This window comes from Gorilla gorilla, chromosome 1 (assembly GCF_029281585.2).
Source record: "Gorilla gorilla gorilla isolate KB3781 chromosome 1, NHGRI_mGorGor1-v2.1_pri, whole genome shotgun sequence".
NCBI classification, from domain to species: Eukaryota; Metazoa; Chordata; class Mammalia; order Primates; family Hominidae; genus Gorilla; species Gorilla gorilla.
Genome location: NC_073224.2, coordinates 49,885,970 through 49,897,368, shown reverse-complemented (window position 1 = coordinate 49,897,368; position 11,399 = coordinate 49,885,970). Strand labels below are relative to the sequence as shown.

At 41.4% G+C, this 11,399-nt stretch overlaps 1 protein-coding gene across 2 annotated transcripts; it reads left to right on the top strand.

Moving 5' to 3' along the window:
* The first annotated feature begins 5,434 nt into the window (after window positions 1-5,434).
* IL20 (interleukin 20) lies at window positions 5,435-8,340 on the top strand. 2 transcript variants are annotated; one of them, XM_004028292.5, is made up of 5 exons: window positions 5,435-5,600; window positions 5,888-5,953; window positions 6,072-6,224; window positions 6,971-7,045; window positions 8,077-8,340. In XM_004028292.5, exons 1-5 carry the CDS (start codon window positions 5,442-5,444, stop codon window positions 8,152-8,154), a joined length of 531 nt encoding a protein of 176 aa, XP_004028341.1. In that variant the 5' UTR covers window positions 5,435-5,441; the 3' UTR covers window positions 8,155-8,340. The 2 variants fall into 2 exon arrangements, with proteins under 2 accessions (XP_004028341.1, XP_063561498.1); XM_063705428.1 differs by lacking the exon at window positions 6,971-7,045.
* The last annotated feature ends 3,059 nt before the right edge of the window (window positions 8,341-11,399 follow it).

Below are 11,399 nucleotides of genomic sequence, written 5' to 3'. Positions count from 1 at the left end.
GTAATCCTCACAGCATTCAGCACAGTGTCTTGCACATAGTAGGCATTTAATAAATATTTATTGAAAGAATGGCTTTTAAGATCTATCAGACACAAGGATGATAAAAATGATCTTATGTGTTTATAGGTTTATATAAATATGCATATATATATATAACTCCTGGGTGAGGCAGACAGACGATGTAGGTGTTATCTCCATTTTATTAATGAAATTGAATGCCCGAAAGGTGTGAAAACTAGACTTGGGTCACCCAAGTTCACCCTGAAAGTTGGTGAAAAAGTGAATATTAGGATTGGGTCTCCTGGCTCTCAGTCCTGTGTGATCTTCAGTGCTAATACCCTCTACATTGTTTCCACTGAAGACTCATTTCTTCTACCAGAATTATGAGATAGGAAAAGCTTCCTTCTCAGTCTCATTTTTAAGAAAAGCTATTTACTATAGGAGTTTCTCATGCGTTAAGAGTGTCATGTACTGGAATGAACACTTACTGAATACAACTTTGGGGTCTGCCTTTTACCAGTTGAATGACCTTGGGCAAGTTACTTCACCTCTCTGAACTATGGTTTCCCCATGTATACAATGAAGGAATTAGACTTGTACTTAAAAATCACTTCTTGCTCTAACAGTCCAGGAGGAATAGTCTATCATCAGATAAGGAAATTCTTGCCATTGAGGTAGAATTCCTTATTTGAAAAAATCTGTGGGCCCTCCAGGACTTACTGGAGAAGATGTGTGTCAGGGGAGCCTCAGGGTCCCCTCATAAGTTAAATCATAGAGCTCAGGCTTTAGAACATAGCAGAAAGAAGGAACAGTGACAAATCAATATATTCATTCCATAGTCATCAAATGTTCACTGAGCACCTGCTAGGAGCCTTTGGGTGCTGGGACCAAGAAGATGAACAAGGAGCTCTCAGGTTTGTGAGAGATAGAGACATGCAACTAAAAAATTGTAGTTGACTGTGATAAATACAAAAAGCAATATACAAGGCAAAGTTAAGGTGAAAAGGTGGGAGGAATCAGTTCTGCCTTGGGAAATGGGGGTGAAGAGACAGATTAGGGTGGGGCAGGGGAAGTTTTGCAGAGGAGATGAGGTAAGTTGGTATCTGTACAGAATGTGATGTGGAATGTGGTAAGTGAATTTTAAAAAAATAAAATATTTTGAACTGGGTGTGGGATCATACCTGTAATCTCAACAATTTGGGAGGCTGAGGAGGGTGTATTGTTTGAGCCCAAGAGTTTGAGACCAGCCTGAGCAACATGGTGAAACCCCCATCTCTACAAAATATACAAAAAAATTAGCCAAATATGGTGGCACGCACCATAGTCCCAAGTACTCGGGAGGCTGAGATGGGGGGACCACTTGAGCCCAGGAAATTGCAGTGAGCTGTGATTGTGCCCACTGCACTCCAGCAGGGAGACAGAGAGGGGCCCTGTCTTAAAAACAACTCAAAAAAAAAGGATAAAGTATTTTGAGATAGGAAAAGGGGAGACTTGATTATTAAAATAGAATTGGGAGGCCAAGATGGGTGGATCACGAGGTCAGGAGATTGAGACCATCCTGGCTGACATGGTGAAACCCCATCTCTACTAAAAATACAAAAAAAATTAGCCAGGCGGGGTGGTGGGCACCTGTAGTCCCAGCTACTCGGGAGGCTGAGGGAGGAGAATGGCATGAACCTGGCACGTGGAGCTTGCAGTGAGCCAAGATCGCACCACTGTACTCCAGCCTGGGCAACAGAGTGAGACCTGTCTCAAAAAAAAAAAAAAATAGATTTGGGATTGTGTGTGAATACTAAGTTTAATTAATCATTACAGGTAACTTAAAACAATGCAATTGGGTTCTTCTTGGTTAATGAAAAGGAATTGACTGACATGACTGGCTTATACAAGCCTAGATTTACTGAAAATCTTGATTTCAACTATTCTCATCAGACCACATCTCCCGATTTTACTTTAATCACACTTATATATGATCATGAGAAATGGTTGACTTGGCACCAATGATGGAAAAATAGGCATGAGCTTAAATAGTTTAAGAGATATTTAGATTAGACATTTGTACATATTTTCAACATTTATCAAGCATTACAATAAAAAGCCATGGTCTTTATTTTTGGGAAACTTTAAGAAGATATCAAAAGATGTTGAAAAGAACATTCTGATCCAAAAGGTAGAAACACAAAGAGTCATTGAATGTCAGAACAGGAAAAGACCTTACACACTGTTTAGTCTGTTTATCTCATTTTACAGAGTTGTAAACTGAGATCCAGAAAGACACAATCATATGCCAAAGTCATACTGTAATGTGGAGTCTTTGGACTCAAATATAAGACTTCAGAATTTTAGATATTTAATTTTTAATAAGTTGATAAAGAACATATGATAGTCTCTACCATCTTTATGATTTCCAAAGCGTTGTCTGTAATTCATCCCAGGTTCTTTGAATTTAATTTTGTACGGGAGCATGGTCCTACATGATGGACTAGTCCCAGCCTAAAAAAATTTTCCAGTGTTATTAGGGAGAAAAGACCAAGTTCCATGAAACAGAGGACAACATTAGATGCTTTCACCGCCAAAGAAAAATCTGCTATTGGAAGTCAGAGAAGGGAGGGATTGGTATAGCCCAGAGTTGTTCAGGAATAAAGGATTTGGGTTTTGTCTTTAATGATGACTAGAGGGAAGGGTGGCCATGTTGGAGAGCAATGGTGGGGATAGCAAGGGCTGAGGAAAAACAGCAGGAATGAGCCCACAGTGTCTGGAGTTGCGGAGAAACTTGGTTAAGGGGAACTGGGTTTAGAGGAGAGAGCAGGAGAATCCCCCAGAATTCTCTTCCTGTTCAGTAACTCAGATCTTCTCTATCCATCATTTTATCAAGCAGGAAGGTGGAGCCAGAAGGAGGCACATCCTTTATCCACAGCTACAACCAGTAATCCCTTCAGGCAGTGCCTCTTCCAGGAGGAAGGTGTTGGGGTAATCCGTCCTGCAATTAAGCTGCTGTAGTGCTTGAGGAAGAACAATGCCACCAGAGAAATTCCAAGGGAGTTCCAGCCCTCACCTGCCTGAGCTCACTTCCTTCATGTGACATGTATATACAGATATAAATAATTGGAAGCCTTTCAACTTGAAACAGGCTCCTAGGAGACCAGAGGCAGCAGCCCTTCCTGAGCTCAGGTAAGAGATCTTACCCTCTACTGACACTGCTCACGTTGTTCTGAGGATCACCTACTTCTCCTAATCATTTACCCAGGTATGTTCAAGGTCACATCTAAAGGACCCTTTTCCACGAGGACAAAATCTCTTTGAGGACAAATAATCATCATGTTTATCTTTGTACTTCAGTACCTAGCACAACATTCAAGACAGCGGGTGCTCATTAAATGCTCATCAAATTGTTAGTTCAGGACAACTAACATCAATCTCTACTTAAGATGAATTGATCACTTGCTCTGTGCTAAGTATATAAATCATAGATTATTGTATTTAAATAATCGATTTAAAATCAAAACAATTGCTGGGTTAAGTTTAATTATCACCATTTTGGGGTTAAGAAAATTAAACTCAGAGGTGAGTTGACTTGTCCAAGGTCACATAGAGGTAGGGTGGCCAACTCATTCCAGTTTACCTGTGGTTTTTCCAGTTTTAAAACTGAAATTTTCGTATTTCAGGAACCATCCCCTGCCCCCCAACCTCAGTCCTGGGTAAACTGGAATGACCCACATCAATGGAAACTAGTAAAGCAAGGATTTATTTGGACCCAGTTCTCTTGTCTCCAAACTCAGAGTCCTCTTTGATTCTTTTGGGTTTGGTTTGCTTTTTTCCTTTTCCTACATTTGACAGTATCTCGAGTGGTCACAAATGTAAAAAATGTCTAGCATATTGCCTGGCATATAGGAAAAATTCAGTAAGTGATAATGATTATCAGTGCTGTGCCAAGCTATGGAGCCAGCCATATATATATGGATGTGTGCATATATATATATATATATATATATATATATATATATATATGATGTGTGTGTATATATATGTCTTTACAAATTTTATGTATGTTATTTCTTTCAAAAATATTAAAGTATTTGAGAAAATTGAAAAATTAAAAAGTAGGTTTATTACGACTCATGACTTTAAGTTTAAATATTTTATTTCTGCCCCAAACAAAATTTATTATAATTTTACTGTCCTGGTTTTAAGGGAAGGAAACTCATCAATAATATTTTCATCATATGCTTTTGAGAAACAAAGTTAACCATTAAGAATGAAACATGAAAACATGTGAATAGCGGTACAAATTTTTCCTTTTGCTTCAATATGGCTCAGCATGGCACTGTCGAATTTTGTCTTTATATAAAATTTTGATATTTTGTCATAAGCTTTTTAATTCATTTTGATATTGCATTAAAATATTTTTATCTTGATGACTGAGGTTTTTTAGTGCTCCCTTAAATTTTGCACCCAAAATGAGTGCCTCAATTGTTTTACCCTAACCTCAGCCCATTATTATTTTATCTTAAAACTCAGCAAACACCCTAACCTGCTCTCTTACTGAGGAGCCTCGCCGAAGAATAAATGAGTTCCGTCATTGCCTTTCTTCTCTGACTTTTGGGACCATTTGCTTGGTCTAGGACCTGAGTTGCAGGGCCAGGAAAGGGTGTACTCTCGAATCCACCCAGGAGTGCCTGACTACAGTCCTCCTGCAGAGGGCGCTGTGGAGTCCCAGACACTTGAGTGTTAGGTGGAATCTGGGTGATTGCCCATCACGTCTTGCCTTTCCCTGGCAGTAGGCTTGTTATGAAATCATTGACTTTCTATTTGCCTCTGGGGCTTAAGCGAATCTGTTACCCTCAAATAACCTATCTGATCTCAGACAAATGCCAAACAGAGCTCAGTTTCTCTGCCCTGTGGGTGGCCATAAAATCCAGACAATTTCCCCCTAGGTGTTTTCGATGGCGCAGCCACAGCTTCTGTGAGATTCGATTTCTCCCCAGTTCCCCTGTGGGTCTGAGGGGACCAGAAGGGTGAGCTACGTTGGCTTTCTGGAAGGGGAGGCTATATGCGTCAATTCCCCAAAACAAGTTTTGATATTTCCCCTGAAATGTCATTCTCTATCTATTCACTGCAAGTGCCTGCTGTTCCAGGCCTTACCTGCTGGGCACTAACGGCAGAGCCAGGATGGGGACAGAATAAAGGAGCCACGACCTGTGGCACCAACTCGCACTCAGACTCTGAACTCAGACCTAAAATCTTCTCTTCACGGGAGGCTCGGCAGTTTTTCTTAGGAAGTTGCGTGGATGGGCCACACTGTCTGAGGCCAGATAAGGCTGTTCTCTTCCCCTGACCTCCCACCCCTCACCCCGTGGACACTTGGAGGAGGGGAAAATCAGTAAGTCATTTTCTCTTCTTTGAATTCCTAGCTCCTGTGGTCTCCAGATTTCAGGCCTAAGATGAAAGCCTCTAGTCTTGCCTTCAGCCTTCTCTCTGCTGCGTTTTATCTCCTATGGACTCCTTCCACTGGACTGAAGACACTCAATTTGGGAAGCTGTGTGATCGCCACAAACCTTCAGGAAATACGAAATGGATTTTCTGAGATACGGGGCAGTGTGGTACGTAAGCGGGTATCTACCTCTCCTGAAAGCCTTTTCTCTTCCTTCCTTGTCCGTTTCTCTTTCCTGGCAGTCCTGGCAGTGTAATGATAAAAAGAGGCAGGCTGGGGATTCCTTACCCGGGGGATGTATTCCAAAGAAATAACTGTAGTTCAAATATGTAAAATGTTTTGGGAAAGGACACCTCCCACTAGTTCTTGGCAGGGAGTGGATGAGAAGTCTTGATATTGAAGACCCTGGCAGCAGGCACTGACTCATCCTTGCTTGTTTTGTCTTCTTCTGTTTAGCAAGCCAAAGATGGAAACATTGACATCAGAATCTTAAGGAGGACTGAGTCTTTGCAAGACACAAAGGTATGCGCTTGGCCCAGACAAACTCTGGGAGGAGGAGTGGAGTGGGAGCATCTCCATCACCCTGGTCTTGTCTCTGCTCTCCCCTTTCCCCTCACCAATATACCTGTGCTTTTTGCAGCCTGCGAATCGATGCTGCCTCCTGCGCCATTTGCTAAGACTCTATCTGGACAGGGTATTTAAAAACTACCAGACCCCTGACCATTATACTCTCCGGAAGATCAGCAGCCTTGCCAATTCCTTTCTTACCATCAAGAAGGACCTCCGGCTCTGTGTGAGTGTGGGTCTTGGGTGACAGGATGCATCTCAGCACACAGCTTCAATGGCTTAGCAACTAAACTCTCTTTCCTACCTCCATTTAATGGATGGAGAAACTGAGTCCAAAAGTTCTAATAATCTGTGTTGAGACATGTGACTAGGTAATAAGAACTCAGTTTTATTGACTTTCGGTATATGCTCTAGGCAAAAAGTACTTTGCAAAATCTAAAGAACTATAAGATGCTAACTATTTGATATTAATGATAACTCTGTTGTCTTTGAAATTATACTTTTTCTGTAGGTGAGGTATCCTACAGTATATTAGTGCATCCTCTGTCTAGGCAGTCAATTAGTAGACCATTGAGCTTGACCTCAGAATATAGTCTGAATAGGACCTAGGAATTCAATTCTTTTTTTTTTTTTTCTCATGGGGGCTCAAAGAGCTCTGGGATAGAGCTCCTAGACTACAGCTGGGGGTTGTGGGGAGGCCAGATGGGGTACGGGGATGGCAAATGCCTTCAGTACTGCCTGCCTATTTCTAAAAAAGAAGTGATGAGTTCCATATTTGAGCCTAAAAGGTGGCTTCCTCTCCTAGCTGATGATGAACTTCATGATTCCAAATGTGAGGTCTGAAAGAGCTTTTCTATAGGAATAAGCATCCTCAGGGTTGTGGGTGAAAGAGTAGAATTTCTACCTGCTTCATGTCAATGGCAAAAAATCAGAATCTGTAATATAATCTATTATTCTTTGGGTCCTTTTCAGCATGCCCACATGACATGCCATTGTGGGGAGGAAGCAATGAAGAAATACAGCCAGATTCTGAGTCACTTTGAAAAGGTATATGCGACTTTGGCATTGATTGGGATGGGTGTGTTTTAAGAACTGAGATCATAGGTAGGTGGGATGGTTATCCACTGTTAGACATCCTGTAGCCTTCAGGTTCATAGCCCTCTGAAATCATGAGGACCAGCCCTTGCTTTAACCCAGGGGACACCCACCCAGGCTCTAGAGGAGTACCCTCTCTGGGTGATGCTCTGGAAATGGAAAGGGAATGGCCATGATTCCATCAAGTCACTACGGTGACATCTGGATCTTTTAGCTGCACAAACCAGAGGCAATAGTTTTACAATGTTCACACACTTGTATGTACCTTTGAAAACACTCACAATTTCACACACACACCCATGCCATTCAATTTCTCACCTTCACACCTTCTCATGTCTGCCAGGAAGGCCTGGATTTCACTCCTCACTGACTAAATCCTACTCATCCTTTAAAGACTCAGCCTGGGCATCACTTTCAGGAAGGTGCTGGCTCCTTCTCTCAGAGTTAGATGCCTCCCACATCATCTTGTAGGAATTTCATCCCTTTATTCACCACACTACATTTTAGTTGCCTGTTTTTGCCAGTCTCCTCACTCAACTGTGGATAGGGATTGTGCCATTCACCTTTTCATCCCTAACCATCAGCTAGGTGATTGGCACAATCAATATCTGTTCAACTGATGTGTGCACCGTAGGCAACCCCTACACACACACACAGGCACGCGCGCACACACACACACACACGTTTCTTAAAGAAAATTGCTTGATTATTTTGATCTCTGTGATTCAAGAGTCTTAAGTAGCAGTTTTACTTCTGCTACCCCCTTGCACCTCAGTTTCTGTACATAAGACCAGGGTGATGAACTCAATGATTTCCCTTCCTTGTGTGATATCTTGAGATTCTGTAACTTCTTTAAGTGCTTCATCTTGAAAAGAATGCTCTGCTCACAATTGTCAGCAGACCTATCCATAAAAGAGAGAAGTAACCCTGGAGCAAATGCTGTCTCATGAGTTGCTAACAACATGGGTGTGTGTCTCTTTCAGCTGGAACCTCACGCAGCAGTTGTGAAGGCTTTGGGGGAACTAGACATTCTTCTGCAATGGATGGAGGAGACAGAATAGGAGGAAAGTGATGATGCTGCTAAGAGTATTCGAGGTCAAGAGCTCCAGTCTTCAATACCTGCAGAGGAGGCACGACCCCAAACCACCATCTCTTTACTGTACTAGTCTAGTGCTGGTCACAGTGTATCTTATTTATGCATTACTTGCTTCCTTGCATGATTGTCTTTATGCATCCCCAATCTTAATTGAGACCATACTTGTATAAGATTTTTGTAATATCTTTCTGCTATTGGATATATTTATTAGTTAATATATTTATTTATTTTTTGCTATTTAATGTATTTTTTTTTTACTTGGACATGAGACTTTAAAAAAATTCACAGATTGTATTTATAACCTGACTAGAGCAGGTGACATATTTTTATACAGTAAAAAAAAAAAAACTTGTAAATTCTAGAAGAGTGGCTAGAGGGGTTATTCATTTGTATTCAACTAAGGACATATTTACTCATTGCTGATGCTCTGTGAGATATTTGAAATTGAACCAATGACTACTTAGGATGGGTTGTGGAATAAGTTTTGATGTGGAATTGCACATCTACCTTACAATTACTGACCATCCCCAGTAGACTCCCCAGTCCCATAATTGTGTATCTTCCAGCCAGGAATCCTACAATGCCAGCATGTATTTCTACAGATAAAGTTTTCTTTGCATAACATCTGCTTGGAGTTTGCAAATGTTTCAAGAGCAGAGACCATGTTGAGGATAAGTTTGAATCTCATTTCACCCCAGGTCCTCTTGCTCCTTTGAGGAAGAAGATGTAGGAACCTGGACCTTCTCTCTCCTGCAGATTTCATCCTCAGCTCTATCTCCTAATTCATACTGCTCTGACCCCACGACTGCCCTCCTCTCAAAAGGACTGTGACAGAGTGAGGGGCTTCAGCCATTTCTGCTTTCGCCTCATTGGCTTGGAGCACTGCCCTTTCTATACCTCTGTTTTCTTTCTCACCCAATACTCTTGCAAGACAAATTACAATGGGCATGAGGCTCTATTATAAAGGTTAAAAACACACAGGTGCAAAGTGTAGGTCTAGAGTCTTGCCCAGGGAGGTGTATGAGCCCCCTTTTGAGGCCCTTCCATTCTGGATTCTGTCCAGCCTCAGAGTTTAGGTTGTTACCAGATCAAGTCCTTATCTTTGTGTCCAACTATTAAGTCAGTGTTTTCTTTCCAGGCCCCCTTCAGGTTGAGTGTCCCTGGACACTGAGGAGCCAGAGTTCTGGCCTGGCCTGGTTCCTTCCTTCTTCCCCCACCTCACTCTGAAGCGCACCCCCAATTTAGTTGCTTAGTTTTCTCAGTCTCAGAAACAACAGTCTCAGGCTGATTCCCTGGGTCCTAAAGATAACTCTCCTTACTGCTTTAATTTCTACTCCCTGTTCTTAGCCTGGGCCCTGATATAGTTTCAATGACTTTAACTTTTGATAACTCTCATTATACAAGTAACAACTGCCCAACAGAAAAAAAATTTTGGAGGAAAACAGAAACATAAAGAAGAAAATTAAAATCACTCATAATCTCGTCACCCTCAGACAACCACTTTTAAACACTTATGCTTATTTTTTCCAGATATTTTTTGATGGGTTCAAATCATGACTCAGCTCTCATTACCTGAGTGATTTGTGGGGGCAAAACTGAACTTTATTTGGACTTAGTTTCTTCCTTTGGGAAACAGAATGGTAATATCTACTTTACAGGGTGATGGAAGAGGTGGTCTTTTATGTTCCTTTGATTTGCTCCCTTGCTTTTGTAAGTTCATACTCCCACTATTGTTGCCCATTTTCTATCAGGTTTTTACCCCTTTTCACCCTTCATCTATCAGGTTTTTCTGTTGCATATTTCCTGATTCTCTCTGACCAATCTGATAAATAACTTGGCTTCAACTCTGAAGAAACAGAGTTGAGAGGTCAACCGCATGGAACTCAGTGCTAAAATTAGAATCATCACCTCCAAGGGATGCTACATGGCAATGAGGAAGCTGGTTTCATCTGCTAAGGATATGGTGAGTGTCTCCCAGATGGCCATGTCTGAGTTTGACCACAGAGCTAAAGACACAGCTCCTCTATTTGCTTCCTAGGAAGGCTTTTTCTTTTATTTTCCTTTTTTTTTTTTTTTTTTTTTGAGACAGGTCTTGCTCTGTTTCCCATGCTGGTCTTGAACTCTTAAGCTCAAGAAATCTTCCCACCTCAGCCTCCCGAGTAGCTGTGAATAGAAGTACATACCATCACACCTAGCTAATTTTTGTATTTTTTGTAGAGACAGCCTGTTGCCCTGGCTGGTCTCGAACTCCTGAGCTCAAGTGATCCACCTGCCTCGGCCTCCAAAATGCTGAGATTACAGGACTGAAGCCAACATGCCCAGCCTTAGGAAGCATTTTTGACTCTTCTGAAAGTCTGGGCGATAGGAAGCCTTGGTCTTTGGGGACTCCATGTCACTATGTTGCCATTGTCTTGTTACCCTTTGCCTGTCTATTCGTCTTCCCTGAAGAACCCATCTTCTCCTCCAAGTCATTTGTCTCTTTTCTTCTTGACTTACTGTAGCACTACATGAGGGAATTCAACAATGTTGAATAATGAGGAATTCAACAATGGAGACATCAAAGTAGAGTGGAGGTTAAGGGAAAACTGCACAAAGATGGGACCATTGAGGACAGACACTGAAGAATGGTTTATGACAGTCACTTCTGACTACAATAACCAAAATTATTATTGTCAAGTATTAAGCACTTAGCATGTGCCAGGCGTTGTAATGGAAGCTTCACATATAGTACACTATTTAATCCTTAAAACAACCTTAGTCTTATTGAAACAACTAATCTTACTACCAGTTTGCAAATGACAGTGTGCTCAGAAATGGTAAGTAATTTGTGCAAGGTTTTACAGCTAATAGAAGTCAGAACCAAGATATGAATGTGGGTGGTCTGATACTACAGCCCTACATACTTTTGGACTTTCTTGTCCTTTTTCCCAACAATGGCATCTTGTCTTCAGAAGCACAGCAGAAAGGAATAATGAGGTTTGGTTTCCTAGAGACATGAGTAAAAATTCTGACTCTGACTCTCACTGTCTTGGACAAGGGACATCACCATCTTCAGTTTTTCATCTGCAAGGTGGGGATATTACTTGCCAGACTGAATGGATATGAGGACTAATGAGATTGCAATAGCTAATTTGTACCAGTACTTATAATGTGAGTGTTCTAAGCATGTTACAAATATCTGGCCATCTAATTTGCACAAGAGCATGATGA

Bases quoted from the DNA above. Each gene is read 5' to 3' on its own strand.
- IL20 (XM_004028292.5), top strand. From the start codon at position 5,442: ATGAAAGCCTCTAGTCTTGCCTTCAGCCTTCTCTCTGCTGCGTTTTAT. The intron at 5,954-6,071 runs GTATGCGCTTGG...TGCTTTTTGCAG, and splicing joins AGTCTTTGCAAGACACAAAG to CCTGCGAATCGATGCTGCCT. The intron at 6,225-6,970 runs GTGAGTGTGGGT...GGTCCTTTTCAG, and splicing joins AGAAGGACCTCCGGCTCTGT to CATGCCCACATGACATGCCA.